Source organism: Miniopterus schreibersii (genome assembly GCF_964146895.1).
Source record: "Miniopterus schreibersii genome assembly, chromosome: 11".
Taxonomy (NCBI): domain Eukaryota; kingdom Metazoa; phylum Chordata; class Mammalia; order Chiroptera; family Miniopteridae; genus Miniopterus; species Miniopterus schreibersii.
This window is the reverse complement of record NC_138111.1, coordinates 2786248-2801210: the sequence shown is the minus strand read 5'-3', so window position 1 is coordinate 2801210 and position 14963 is coordinate 2786248. Positions and strand designations below refer to the sequence as shown.

General features: G+C 51.9%; 1 protein-coding gene across 2 annotated transcripts in view; it reads right to left on the bottom strand.

Annotated features, from left to right (window-relative positions):
• Positions 1-14963, bottom strand: part of NUP214 (nucleoporin 214) — a 73712-nt gene that overhangs the window by 7423 nt on the left and 51326 nt on the right. The window contains exons 29-32 of one of the 2 annotated variants that reach the window (XM_081150503.1): positions 13017-14834; positions 12221-12291; positions 8177-8330; positions 1269-1421 (exon numbers count right to left, since the gene is read on the bottom strand). In XM_081150503.1, coding sequence (XP_081006629.1) covers positions 1269-1421; positions 8177-8330; positions 12221-12291; positions 13017-14834 — 2196 coding nt within the window. The remainder of the gene's footprint in view (positions 1-1268; positions 1422-8176; positions 8331-12220; positions 12292-13016; positions 14835-14963) is intronic. The other variant, XM_081150504.1, reaches the window with a different exon arrangement.

Here is a 14963-nt window from a genome sequence, read left to right as displayed (position 1 = left end):
TAAAAACAGTCTTGACAATGAATGAACTAAAGTTTCTTAGTCAAATATCATTTGCCTTGTTAATGAGAAACGAGAGCTGTAGCTCTTTTATTTTACATCACTTACTGCCGGGAAGGTTGGGGCAAAATAAATGGCAAAGCTCATTTCTTGTCCATTTTAAATTCTAGGAAAAGGTTATAAAAAACTGGCAACCGGAGAGTAGCCCACTGAGTGACATCTGAGGAAAGGAGCTCAGACATTTGGAAACCACAGCAACTGGGCTCTAAGAAGTGGACTCCAGATGCTCACGCATCTGGCCCGCAGGTGGGATCCTGTCCCTGGCGCTCGGGGAGTTTCAGTCTCCTGCACACCCCAGCCAGGGAGAATCCTGCTGCTCACCCATGGGAGCCGGTTTGAAGGACTCACTTTCTCAGCAAACATTCCCCCTCTGCCCTGCGCCTTACAAAAAATCCTTTCACACACCGTCCATGCGGCAGGGGCGGGAAGGCAGAGCCCTGAGGATCCCAGAGACAGAAACAGGACAGAGAGGCAGCAGGCAGAAGCGAAGTGTGTTTTTGTGTCTAATAAAAATACAACATTCTTTAAAAATTTTAATTCTAAATGTAATGCATCATTATAAAAAGTCAGATCATAAATGCATACTTTAAAAGTAATGCTAGGATAAGCACTAGGGCCAGTAAGTAATGTTCTTTTTTCTTGATTAGGTGGGTGTTTCCAACGGTGAGAACTGAGTGGTGTACTGACACGGGTGAATACTTGGATATTACATATGCACATATATATCTAATATATCTGTTTACTATACTCAATTAAAAGCAAAAACAAATGACTCGGGAAAGAAGGCAAAATGATGCAGACAAAAGAAATTAAACAGTCTGTCTGGCCTGGGACAGCCATGGGCACCCAAGCAAAGGTGTGGCCCAGGCGGCTTTCTCGTTTGTCTCAGTTATTACTTTCTCACATGACCCCTTACTCTGGTTGTTCTGCAACTGCTAAAGACTTACAACCTTTTCTTCCCTCAGGAGACTGTAAGTTCTTGAGGGCTACGGAATATGCATTCCATACTATTTAACATGTCTCAGGAGACCTGGAACTGTGTGAGGAACATAGCAGGTGTTCAATAAACATGAAGTGTGTGTGGGGGGAGAGTCACTTCATGCTCTGATCCTGCTCCCTTGAGAACCACCCCACAGAGATCTCCCTCCTTCCAGATATCTACGCATCCATGAACACACGTATAAAAACAACAGCCGAAAGGACGCCAGTACCTGTTTTGTTTGGAGTGGAGAACCCGAAGCCTTGGGATGCCACACTTCCTCCTCCAGAGCTGAAGGTGCCAGCAGGCTTCTGCTCTCCAAATGACGAGCTGGTGAAGCCACCAAATGTCTTGGCCCCGCTGTTTCCAAACAGGTTAGAGGTATCTGAAGAGATGAAAGTCAGGTGAGGGAGACCAGAGAAAGAGAAATGTCCTAAGTGCTTCTCAGAACAGAGGACCTCAGCTGGGTGTTCTGGGAGAGGGAGTGAGTGACAAGGGAGTTGAGGATTCAGGGAGCTGAGCTGAAGAGCAAGGGACACCTTCTTCGATTTGCATGTGTCCGTAAGGACAGTATTCAGGCACTTTGGTGTCCAGGCTCGGGATTTCCCAAGCAATTCTACAGAAACTCAACTGCATTCCCAAAGGCGTCCGCCCGTCCACTGACGGGGGCCCACGGTGAGTCACGCCACACTGCTTTTTCCGAAGAATGGGGCTGTTTCCACCCATCTCCTCCTAAGACCAGCTTCAGATTGTGTCAAACCAGACAGAGTAACATCAGAGCAAATCCACACCAAGCACAGTGGCTCCGGTCTCTGCTTTTACAGTCATAGTCAAGTCTGGCATGCTGGCTGCTGCCTGGTCTGCTCAGAGATCGGCAGACAAACACCACGGGGTTCCTAGCTGTGATCTGACAGGAGCCAGGGACGTTCTGAGAATGGAAAGGAGGCCAGCAAGACTTCAGTCTGATTTCCCCCTTCTAGAGGTTCAATGAAGCTCCTGACCTCTCAGATGGGTACCTAGTGGATCACTCCTTCAAATACGCACTGAACTGCTCCAACAGTGAAAGGAAACCAACTGCTAAAACCAAGATGGTGATAAGCACCTGATCATTTCCCTACCGTGTGGACCTGTTTCATTAAAATGGGCTTGTATGCAGAGAAGGCAGAGAGAAGCCATCCTGAAATGGGGTCGGTGCCCAGACAGAGGCCCAGACAGGAGGCTGAAAGGGTAAGCGCCGTGTGGGGAAAGGAGAGCTGACTCTATGCCCCAGTGAGAAGTACAAACACCTGCACAGGGCCAGGCTTCCCCAGCCAGGCGCTCACGGTGAAGGTGACGGGGGGGGGAGGGGTGGAGAGGAGCCACTCACTCTCAACGTCAAGCTGTCTAAAGAGGTGGGCCACCAATAACCTGTCAATCCAAGGCCCCCATGCTGCTGATCCCACCCACGAGATGCGGCTGTTAATACTTCAGTCGTAAGGAAGTGAACACCCTCTCCCCAGGGACACGACTGCCTCAAATTCCCAGGCACCAATAACAGAGCAACACGGTCACCTGCTCTCTGAAACTACTGCTGACAGTTTGAGAGCTTGGCTGTGAGTGTGCCAGGCCCGACAGCGGGAGAGGTTAACCCTCCTGTAGGGCACATAGGACTGTCTGTCTCCTGGGGGAGTGCCCTGAACAGTCTGAGCTTTCCCTTGATGAGCTGGTGGGAGGGCACCTCCGACCCCTTCGATGGCAGTCCACTTAGGCTTCTCAGCCATTCCTCTCCCTTGGCAGTTCAAGAACTGCAGGCTGCAATTTTCTGACTCAGTGTTCATTATGTAAAATTGCAAAGAGTAAACAAACAAATTCACATAAAAGTTTTAGCCCTAAACTATACCTCCTCTTGGAGAAATAAAAAATACAGAGAGGACATGACTTAATGGGACAGAGTGGGAAGACTTACACTCCCGAGGCTAGAGACCATTTGGGGAGCCTCTGGCTCCTTTAGGCTCTTTTTAATCCCCGAGGATATTTTTCCACTGCTTTTCAGAGAGCGCGGAAGGGAGAGAGAGGAACACCGATGCAAGAGACACATCGATTGGTTGCCTCCTGCACCCCAACCAGGACCGGGGATCGAGCCTGCAAGCGAGGTACGTGCTCTTGGCTGGAATCGAAACCAGGACCGTTCAGTCCACAGCCCAATGCTCTAACCACTGAGAAAAGCAGCAGGGCTATCCCTTAAGAATCCTTTGTCTTTAAGACGTTCACAGCACATAGTAATGGAACAAGCAGGAGTTTTGCTTTCAGACCTGACTCAGTACCTCACAGCGTGATGCTGGGCAAGGACTGAGCCCACTGGGCCCGTCCCGCACACAGGAAGTGGGACAGCAGCTGTGGCCACGCAGAGCCGCCACTGGGAAAGGACTGAGCCCGCTGGGCCCGTCCCACACACAGGAAGTGGGACAGCAGCTGTGGCCACGCAGAGCCGTCGCTGGGCAAGGACTGAGCCCTCTGGGCCCGTCCCGCACACAGGAAGTGGGACAGCAGCTGTGGCCACGCAGAGCCGCCGCTGGGAAAGGACTGAGCCCTCTGGGCCCGTCCCGCACACAGGAAGTGGGACGGCAGCTGTGGCCACGCAGAGCCGCCGCTGGGAAAGGACTGAGCCCGCTGGGCCCGTCCCGCACACAGGAAGTGGGACGGCAGCTGTGGCCACGCAGAGCCGCCGCTGGGAAAGGACTGAGCCCTCTGGGCCCGTCCCGCACACAGGAAGTGGGACGGCAGCTGTGGCCACGCAGAGCCGCCGCTGGGAAAGGACTGAGCCCGCTGGGCCCGTCCCGCACACAGGAAGTGGGACGGCAGCTGTGGCCACGCAGAGCCGCCGCGTGAGCGTGGAGACCTTGTCAGGCACAAGCTAGGTCCTCAGGAAACACCGCTTCCTCTGCCTCTAACTCTTCCTCCTCCCACGTCCCATCGTGCTCGATGTAATAAAACACAGAGCATGTCAGCTGCAGCACACTAAATCCTTCCCACCCTGCGAAGATCAGGAGAATTAAAGCATTCGAGTCTTAGGAGCTGTTGTTTGCAGTCTCTCAAGGAGCCCAGCACACGGAATTGTTTCAGGAGCTATTTACGCTGCTCTGAAACTGGCAGAAAGAGAGGTCTGCTTGTTTCTGTGGTAAACGTGCTTCTTGGTGTCCCCTATGGCTCCTAAATAATGGTCTCTAGTTCTCAGAAATGTGGTAAAGAAGAGAATCTCTTGGTTGTTGGGACAATGTTTCACTGTAGAAGATTCCTGCCAGTAAGAAAACTGGTCTCCGACGACCTCCTCTGGGGACAGTGCAGGTGAAGCTGGCGCCTGCTCGGGCCCCGCCCTGCTGGCACACCGACCCTCGCTGGCCTTTCCTTTGGCAAGAATACTATCACTGCAGAGACCAGGTCCCGTGCCACTCTGCAGGTCTCAAGTCCCCAAAGGAGGACTCGGCAAGCGCTGAGAAAGGGATTCTCAAGAGGCACCTACCCAGGACACCTTTCAGGACATTTTCTTAAAAAGAAAGTTGAAGAGGGAGCCTTGTGAGCCCCAAAGATTCTCATCAAAGAGCTTTTCCATCCTCACACACGTGTCTTTCAAGCGCCTGGGTGGGAGGAAATGTGCTGAGGAAGGTTCCAGCCCGTGTCTTCAGACAAGGCTTGGGAGGCAGGCGGTCCTTGCAGGCAACAGGTCACTGTGGTGCCTGATCTAAATGACCCAGGGGTTACAGGGTCTTGGCAGTGCCTCTGCAGAAGACGGAAGCAGCCTTTACAGAGTGAGCCTCTGCCTGCGGCACTTGCAGCTTTTTTCCCGGTCATTGCCTAGTTCCAGCCCCCCTCAGGGCTGGCCCTAAATGTCACAGAGGGAACTGCGGGCTGCTCAATTTGTGCTCAGATATGTGCCTGCAGGGGGAATGTGTGACGTCATGAGGACGAACATGGGGCTGCCACATACGCACACCGGGGAGGCCAGGAAAATCTCAGGAGGCAACATGGTGGAGCAGAGCTCAGGAGACACCCAGATAAACTCTGGCTATGCCGCTTAATGGCTGTTACCCCACAAGTCCACGTCCCTCCTCTGCCCTTATCAGTAAAACAGGGACGGCCACATCTAAAAGTGCTGCTGTCGGAAGTGATCAGACTACGTGTACTGAGCATCCAGTACTCAGTAGGTGATCCATAATAGCTACCTCCCTTCTGCTCCATGTCTCATTGAGGAACAGAACACAGGGCTGCAGGATTCAGATGGAGAAATCACGTGGGCCCACGTGACCCTGAGGCCACACTGCAGAGGCAGAGAATCACATCCACCCTTAGGGGGTGGTGTGGGGGGAGCAGTGTGAGCACCGGCATGAAGTGGTGAGACTGTGCTAGGGGAACTGAGTCAAAGTCAGAAAAGCATGTTGGGGTCCTGGCCAGTAGCTCAGCTGGTTAGCGTCACGCCCATACACCACGGTTGCAGGTTGGATCTCCCTCAGGGCACATAAATGAAGCAACCAATGAATGCACGGGTGGGTGGGACAGTAAGTCAATCTCCCTACCCGTCTCTCTCTCAAAAAATGGAGGGGAAAAAAGAAAAAAGAAAAGCATGCTGGGCCTGCTCACGGAGGGCCCCAAATTTCAGCATAAGGAGTTAGATTTTACGCTATAGTCAGCTGGAAGCTGACAAAAGGTTCTGAGTAGGGATAGTGGCAAAATAAGAGTATTAAGCTGCTCACTTTGGTGTGGATTTCCAGACTCCCGTGGGGGAGACTGGAGGCTGCTGTAATACCCAGATGGCGACGGGGAACACATCCCACAGTGACAGAAAAGGGAAGGGACTGCTGAGAGGCAGGAAGAGGGCCTGGACTGCCAGTCCACACAGCCCAGGAGAGGGGTGGTGCTCGGGTATCGAATGCTGCAGTCACCCAAGGAGAGAGGCGACCCTGGCGACCTGCAGAAAGCATTCTCAGCTCTGTGGCCAGGTGACTTCTAGCTCTTCCTTCTCCATCATTCCTTCCTCCTATCCTGCACTCGGTCCTTGGGGCTACAGAGGGCCGTCCCTATCACCATCAAATCATATATATTTAGTTTTTAAAAACAAAAAAATGTTAAGTCTTTCCTACATCTTTTCAGATGCACTTAAACTTCCCTGAGGCATAAATGTGAACTGCTGGGTAACAGCTGCTCGGGTGAGGGGGATGGATGAAAGCCTGCAGGTGTCTGGTATCAGGAATAGAGATGCTCATTTTACACAGGAAGTAACGAATTAGAAACAAGGGCCGGACAGTGACCAACAGGTGTGTGGGGGGGCAGCACTGTCCGATTCGCAGGGTGTAAATGAACACGCCCTGCCATCGCTGAACGGGGAGCTGGGAGAGGTGTGCACAGCAGGCTCTCCCGAGCCAGCGCCAGCCCACCAACGAGAGAAAGCAATTCTCTGACAGATAAGAGCCATGGCATTAGAGAGGAATCAGCCAGAAGGAAAGCAATTTTTACAAGGATATGACCCACCTAAGTTTTGTCAAATAGGCTCGCACCCCAATCTCGCAGGTGATGACCAACCCAGGGGGCAAACCCTCATTTCTAACCAGCATGCTATCAAGCGCCTGTTCTGTGCCAGAGGCTGGCTGGCACGCTGTATAAGTTGCAGCTGAATTCCAGATCTGCCACTTCCTGGCTCTGTGACTTAAAGAAACCACGACACCACTCTGCTGTTCATTACTGGAAAACGGAGTGTGCTGTGCAGGACCACGTTTCCACAGTGTGTGCGTGGAACCCTCAGTTCTGGGCTGACAGCTGGGAAGGTGGGGAAACCACCCAGGTGTGGCTCTGGTTCTGGCCCCTGCTTCTGAGTAACCTATTTTTATCTGCTTTGCAAATTAGGCTTCTGCTTGAGTTCATCCCAGAAACAGTTTTTGAAGACGACTAGGCTCAACCTCTAGGAGCCCTCATTCTAGGATTCTAAATTCCCCCTGGCTGACTGAAGGCTGAAGAACGAAATTTCCGATGACACGTTACAAGCGAAGACTTAGTGTCTCTTGACCATGATCTCTCTTTTTATATCACTAGGCCCACAGTGACATCAAAGAACAGATCTGTGAATCTGGGAGACTCAGGAGGGAGTTTTGCTTTTAGTGATGAGCTAACGCAGCACTAAGGAAACACCTGCCCTGCCCACAGGGCATGAGCTCTTGATGCTCTCAGGTCCTGAACAGCACACAGATGAAGACTCGCCGTGCAGAGTATTATATGAGAGAGGCTAAGACAGAGATGACAGGTTCCCAACTTCCCATCTCAGCCCCATCGGCAGCAGGATATATGTTATATTTAAAGATATAAACAAATAAATTTCATTTCCAACCATGAAGAGACAGCTCAATAAAGTATTTTAAAGATTAGCTGGAGGAGAAAGTGTCAGCAGAAGGGTACGGCTTCGTCTGAGATAAGGCAGAAAAGTTAAGACTTGAGACATAATGAGGGTTTCAACCTCTGAGTGACACTTCTTGGCAGCAGCTGGATTTTAAAGGCAAGTCAGGGAGAGCGCGACACAAACGAAGACCCAGCTCCCCAAGCACGCCTGGCAGCCTGTCTGCTGGTATTCACCCCAAGTCATTCTATCCAACTCATTTCAACCCTCTCCCTGCAGCTCTGATGTCTTCCCATGATTACAGTGGACATGTTGTTAAAAAACCAAAAATAAAAAACAAAATCAAAACAGAACGCACTGCTTTGGGGTAGATACTTCCCACTTATCTTAGGCAAAAGGCTGAGAAGTGAGGGGGTAGATGACGTTTTGTTTTTTAATCCTCACCCGAGGATATTCTTTCCCTTGCTTTTCAAAGGGAGTAGAAGAGAGAGACAGAGAGAGAAACACTGATGTGAGAGAGAGAGAGAGAGATCGGGTGGCCGCCTCCTGCGTGTGCCGACTGGGGCGGGGGATTGGGCCTGCAACCGAGGCACATGCCCTTGGCCAGAATCAAACCTGGGACCCTTCAGTCCTCGGGCGGAGCCAAACTGGCCAGGTGGGGTATATATTTTAAATGGCCCTTCTCGACCTTTCCATTCCATACCTGTACCACGGTGTTAACACCAGGAGGATGGCACTGGTGTTTGGGGGGTGCCGGGACTGGGGAAACTTTCTCCACTTACTTGGGGTGGCTGTGGATCCGAAGCCCCCGCTGGCCGAGCTGAATGGGTTTTTGTTGGCTGCATCCTGGCTGGGTTTCCCTCCGAGGCCACTGAAGAAACCGCCCCCTCGTCCAGTGCTTCCAGACCCGAACACCCCACCGCTGGACGATGGCTGCTACAAAATAAACGGGGCAGAAGGCAGAGAGGCTGAGAGGTCAGTGTGACAGGAGGTGCTCATAGCTGGCACAAACGGAAGAGCAGCAGCGGTCTGATCAGTCCTGGCATGGATGCCCTCTCACCAACAGAGCACCCGGGCTCCGCACAGGGCCTTCCTACACGTCGAAGCCCTCAGCTTTGTTCATGGTCCCCCGAAAGCCGACTTACAGTGCGTGGGAACTTGAAAGGTCTCTCTGCCCTGCGGCCTTCGGTCTCTGCCGACACGGCGCCAGAGGCAAGGACACCAACCCCTCTGGAGTTCCCCTCGAGGAGAAGTAGAAACATTTCTACGTTGTCGTGAACACCTCTACTTTTGATTCCTCCCGTGTCCGGCTGAGCTCATCAGCATCCGCCTTTCCTCCCTATGTGCACTTTTACTTCATACTGTGAAGACTTTCCAGGTGAGGCAGAGACAAGCTTAAATTAGCCCCGTTATTGAAATGACGACCACAGCAGAATCTGTCCAAGCCCGCAGGTCTTACGCTCGGAGGATGCTGCCACATGGGCGCGATGACTCAAAGTTGCCAGGCGTCACACTGCATTTCTGTCCGGAAATTGGTTCGAGAAGGAGGACCACTACTAGAACTGCGGGGCCACTAATATCAGAGGTAAGTGCAAGCTACCTCTTTGGCCGAGAGTGTGGAGTAAGATGGGCTCCTAGAAGTGGGAAGCTGTGTCTCAGAACCTTTCAGGGGCCCCTTCAAAGGGGGGCAGAGTGGTGGTGAAGTCCCTCCTCTGTAAAATGGGGACAATAAACTCCCCATCTTGGAATGCCGGGGAAGGAGATGAGCTAGGAAGAGCAGTGCGCTTTGGAACAGTGCTGGGATATATAATCACATGCTCAGAAAACAGCTGCCGTTTGGTACGCTGACGACGATGGACCACTGACGGAGCCCTTTCTATGTGGCGGGCACTTTCTTAAGCACTTTAACATCACTTAATCCTGACAAAATTCACACTGCCAGGGGCCACCTCAGAAACATCGTCCAGTGTGTTCCTTCCTTTGCAGGTGCATGGCCAGTACCCTGGTCTAAGCCCCCAACCTGGACTCTCCTATGTAGCCAATGCTCAACTTCCAGGACAACCTGTGCTCAAGTGGCTAGAACAATACCTTAAAGTGGCAGTCAGATCACTCCACTCCTGCTAAAAACTCCATCCGAGACCCTGCACCATCTGGCCCCAGCCTACATCATCTTTATCACCCCCTCGGTACAGTCACACCACTCTTTTGTACCCAGAACACAGCACGCTAATTTTTACCCTAGGGCAATGTACTTAGTATACCTGCATGTCTCTCACTTTTTCTTAAACTTAAGGAAGGCATGCAGGAAATACCAGCTTCTTCAGCCGACTTCCACGCATCACGCCGAGATCGTGGAAACTGCCAATATATGGCCATTTCTGCCCTTCAAAAAATAGCAATTTTTGACAGTTTGACCTAATTTTTTCTTTTAAACCCTCACCTGAGGTAATGTTTTAGAGGGAGACAGAAACGCCAAGCTTCATTCTAGATAATTTCTGTTGACATATCCAGTCCCCTGTTCTTCTGTAGTACTCACTCTGCTGTTAACCTGTCTAATCATTTATTTCAGATACTAGACGTAAACTCCAGATACAGACCACAACTTGCAATTTGCTTCTGTAATTCCCACTTGTCTGCTGAGGTTCCTAGTCAACCATTCCTTTATTTTCTCATAAATCCTGGAGTGCAACAGTTATTTTAAAGTCTCTGCCTGAGAGTTCCAATTGTCTGGATCACCTGGATCACTGTTTTTGGTATTTCTAAAATATGACCGTCCCCTTTTATTGTTGCTTCCTCCTATGTTACACAGTTACTTGGGTGCAGTATACTGGTCTTTGTATGTAAGAGAACAGCTGTGTGGTGACTGAAGAACATACACCTGATGTTTCTTTCTGGAGAGTGGGAGTCCCCTTTCATCTGTGCCCTAACGTGAGAAGGCAACCGTTCAGATTTCACTACGTGTCGGACTGACAGGGACTGAGTCCCACCCCTGGCTGGCCCCACACTGTTTTTGCTCAGGGTTCAGGTCATCTGTCCCATTCTGTGTTTGAGCCTGGTGCCAGGAGGCAGTGGGGCTGCAGCATTGGGACCCAACAGTTCCAGGCAACAGGAGATGGCAAGATGGCCAGTTCTTTCGTTTTCCGGTCCTGCCCTTACTTCCTTTTTCTCAGCAAAGGTGGGGAGGGGTGGGCAGGGGTCCTCACACTGCACAGATCGCTGTTGTCCCTGCTCGTCTTTCACACCCCAATTTGTTTGTGTGCTTTTTAAACAGTTCTATTGGGATATCATTCATAGACCACACAACTCACTGATTTAAAGTACAAAATTCAATGGTTTTGGTATATTACATTATTAAGTTTTAAAAATTGTGGCATGGCTCAGCGTTTGTGCATCAACCTAGGATCCAGGAGATCGCGGTTGGATTCCCGTCAGGGCACATGCAGGGCTGTGGGCTGGATCCCCAGTTGGGGGCGTGCAGGAGGCAGCCGATCCATGACTCTCTCATCACTGATGTTTCTATCTCTCTGTCTCCCTCTCCCTTCCTCTCTCTGAAATTGATATATTTTAAAAAATAAAAATAAAAAATTGTGTTTATATATGTGTGTGTATATATATGTATACATATATATACATAAAACATAAAACTTGCCATTTTAACCATTTTATACAACCAGGGGCATTAATTACAGTCACGATGTTCTGCAACCATCACCACGACCAAAATCCTGTAACCATAAGCGACAACTCCCTCGTTCCCTCTGCCCCCACCATGGCCGCTGGTCATCTCAAATCTAGTTTTTGGCTTTATGAATTTACCTACTCTTTTTCTGTTTTGAAAATAATTTTTATCTCCATGTTTATTTTTTATCGTGGTAAATGTACGTGACGTAAAACCATGTGAAGAGTGCAGGTCGCTGGCGTTACGTACACTCAGGGTTGTGCAATCCCCACCACTCTTTCTACAACTTTTCTTTGTCTCAAACAAAAATTCTATGCTCAGAACACTGTCTCCACCTGCGCAGCCACTTTTAAATGACTGTTTCTGAATTGGCCTAAATGTCCTATGAGTTGAATCCTACAACATATGTTCTTTTACACGGGACTTATTTTAATTAGGATCACGTATTTAAGGTCTGTCCACATGTACGTGAACCGGAACGTCATCCCGTCTGAAGGCTGGATTGAATTCCACTGTGTGCATATAGGCCGTACTCTGTCTATCCAGCCACCTGCGATGGACGCCTGGGCGGCCTCTACCTTTGGCACCGTGAATCACACGGCCATGCACACTGGCGCGTGAGCGTCTGCCCGAGGCCCTGCCGTCAGTGCCTCTGGGCATACACCAACAGCGTGTGCTCGGTGCCTGGCTTCTTTCACCGACGCTGCCCGCGGGCCCCACCACCGTTTCGCACAGGAGCAGGACGCTTACTGCTCTCCAGCTCACAGTCTAAAGACACCACAGGGGCCCCGCCCATCTCCAGCTTTGAAGCATCTGGGTTGTTTCCTGTTTAGCTCTTATGAATATACTACCATGAACATTCTAATCCACGTGCTCTGAACAAAGGCACTCGTTCCTATTGGTTCCACATCTAGAAGTGGATTTGCTGGACCAACAGGGACTTTGTGTGTCTAACTGTGACACTACCAAATGGTTTTCAAAGGGGAATCCCCCTTACCAGTAGGCGGTGTTCCCAGCATTCTCTGTCCTCACCAATGCTGGGCACTGTCAGGCCTTTCAATTCTAGCCATTTTGGTGGCAGTGCAGTTATCTTTTCTTTCAGATTTGTATTGTTTATATATTATTTTACATTAACACACATATTTACCTGGCCAAAGAGTGTCCCACCAGTACTGGCTGCTTGGCCAAACAAAGAACCAGTGTTACTGGAACCAAAACCTATAAAATAAAAAAACAAAAGTTTAAATTGGAAGAGTCTTTTTCAACATCAAAGTGGTTTGTTTCTTTAAATGGCTTTCAGATATGCTAAGATACCCAACAATATATCAACCCATGAATAAAACCTGTCTTCCTATCTAGGAAACAGAGAAAATTATGAGTAAATAAAGATCTTTTTGCATTGCTAACACTTTATAAGAGTATAAATTCCAAAGTCCCAAGGGCTGAATCCTGCTCCTACCACACCCTGGGGACAGGGACCAGGGTGGTACCTCTCAGAGCAGCTGTTTTCTAGAATCAGCTGCCAAGAAGTCTGTCCAATGACAGAATATTATGAACATTTCTACACCCCGGTTTGCTCTAACCTCAAAGACCAGATTCTTTCAGGTAGTTTATCTTTTCTTAACCCAGCACAATGTGGCTGAGGTGCTGGGCTGAGCAGGGCTGGGGAGACCAGGCAGAGCTGCATGTTGTAACAGGAGCCAGGGATGGAACCTGCAACCAAGGTATGTGCCCTTGACTGGGAATTGAACCCGCAACCCTCTGGTGCGTAAGCAGACGGACGCTCTAACCACCGAGGCGCCAGCCAGGCCAGTTCCCTTCTCAACTTTGTGGAGTCCGTTTTCCCTTTTTTCTCTTAATTACAAAAGTAATTCCGGTTTGTTGCAAATGTTTCAACAATAACACAGAGGGGAACAAGGTAAAAATCTTCCATAAATTCTTACCTGACGCTTGACAAAAGCTGAACCCAGAGGATGATGCTGTTGTGGTGGCGGCCGAGGTGCCACCGAACACAGAGCTTCCCTGCCCAAAGCCAGGGCTCTGCCCAAAGGCAGGCGGGTTGCTCTGGCCAAACACTCCCGTGCCTGTGCCAGCAGAAGACTGACCAAACGAGAAAGAGCTGGAGCTACTGGCGCTGGAGGAGGTACCAAAGACATTCCCACTGGTGGACGTGGCAGGGGGGGACACGGACTGGCCGAAGGTGGACCCAGAGCTGAAGCCAGGCTGGCTGAAGGAGAAGCCACTCGCCGGGCTGCTTGTCGACTGCCCGAAGGCAGGGGCCTGTCCGAAGGCCGTCTGCCCGAAGACCCCCGCGGCCGAGGTGCCGAAGGCGGGACTGCCGAACCCCGCGCTGCTGGCCTGTGGCGTGGCGGTTGCCGTGCTTGCTGTGCTGCCCGTCTGCTGCCCGAACAGGCTTGGAGCGGTGCTGGCCGCCACCTGCCCAAACACAGGGGTGGCCGAGGGGGCGGTGGCTGTGCTGCTGGTGAGCTGGCTGAAAGCTGAGCTAGAACTGGCAGCGGGCGGCTGAGTGAAGACGGAGGAGCCGGAAGTGACAGTCCCAAACACCACCACATCTGCAGCGGGGCTCGGAGCAGCACTGGGACTGGTGCTGGCGGTGGCGGGGGGTCCTGGCGTTTCTGTAGCCACAGGGCCTATACCCGCGGCTGCCGTGACGGCAGTCTGCCCGGGCCCTGAGAGGGAGGCAGCAGGAGGTACCGGTTCTGTCTTGACGTCAGGGACCCCGGTGGCTGCTGGCGTGGCCTCTGCAGGAGGTGCCAAGAGACTGGTACTCGGTACCACGGCACCGGGGCTGCCGACTGTGGGCTGGGCAGGAGCAGGCTCTCTCTTAACGGGGTCAGAAGTTTGCAGAGGAGCCTGGGGAAGCGGCGCTGACTGCTGGGGCCCCAGAAGTGAGGCTCCCGGTGCTGAGACTTCACTGGTGCCTGGCTTCTCAGGCAAAGAGGGTGACGTTGCTTCCTCTGTGCTTTTAGCAGAGGACACAGGGAGCGTGGGAGCAGATGTTGAGCTCAGGAGGCCACCAAACGACAACATGGGGAACGAGGTGGGAAGGGGAGTGGCAGTGGTGGCTGCCGGTGGGGCAGATGGGGTCACTGTGCTGTTCGTCTGCTGACTTCCAAATGACAAACTAGTCTTGCTGCCACTCAGAGATAGCCCACCAAAGCCAATGACCCCAGGGGACCCTGTGCTGGTGAGGGGCAGTCCGCCAAAGACACCAGTCGAGGCACCGCTGGTGCTAGTGCTGGCTGCTGGCACACCCGTGGTGGCGGTCACAGCGGAGGTCGCAGGAGGCTCCACAGGCTTCCCCAGCACAGGAGGGCTAGCAAAGCTAAACCCTGTGGGGACGAGGGAAGTCCTGGCTGGCGGGGCACTGCCCAGGCTAGTGGGGGGAGCCTTACTGGCGGCCTTTGTGGCATCATCTGTTTGGCCGACCCGCAGTCCTGAGAAACTCCCTAGAGTCTCGCCGGCCAAAGAACTTGGAAACAGGAGCTCCCCCGACTTGGCTGGCGGAGTCTCCAGCTTGCTGGTGGGGCTGGAGAGCGCAACTCCGGCAGGTGCTGCAGGCCTGCTGCCCGACAGGGCCGGCTCTCCTGGAGGGACACCGGTGGCTCCAGTGGAGCTAGATGCGGCTGTCACTGCTGAGGGAGCCAAGCTTTCAGGAATGGTCTCAGGTAAAGGTTTGCCTGCCCCGCCGAACGAGAATGTGTCAGGCTGGCTGGGCTCTTTAGCAGGGGGTGTTGCCCCTAGTGAGACAAAGAAATTAGGAGGTGGGTTGATTTAGCAGAACATGACCTGTCACACCTCCACTGCCCGTTTCTAAGCCAGTCTCCCCCCTTGATGCGGTGAGAGGTGGCTGGTTCCAGCAGCCTTCT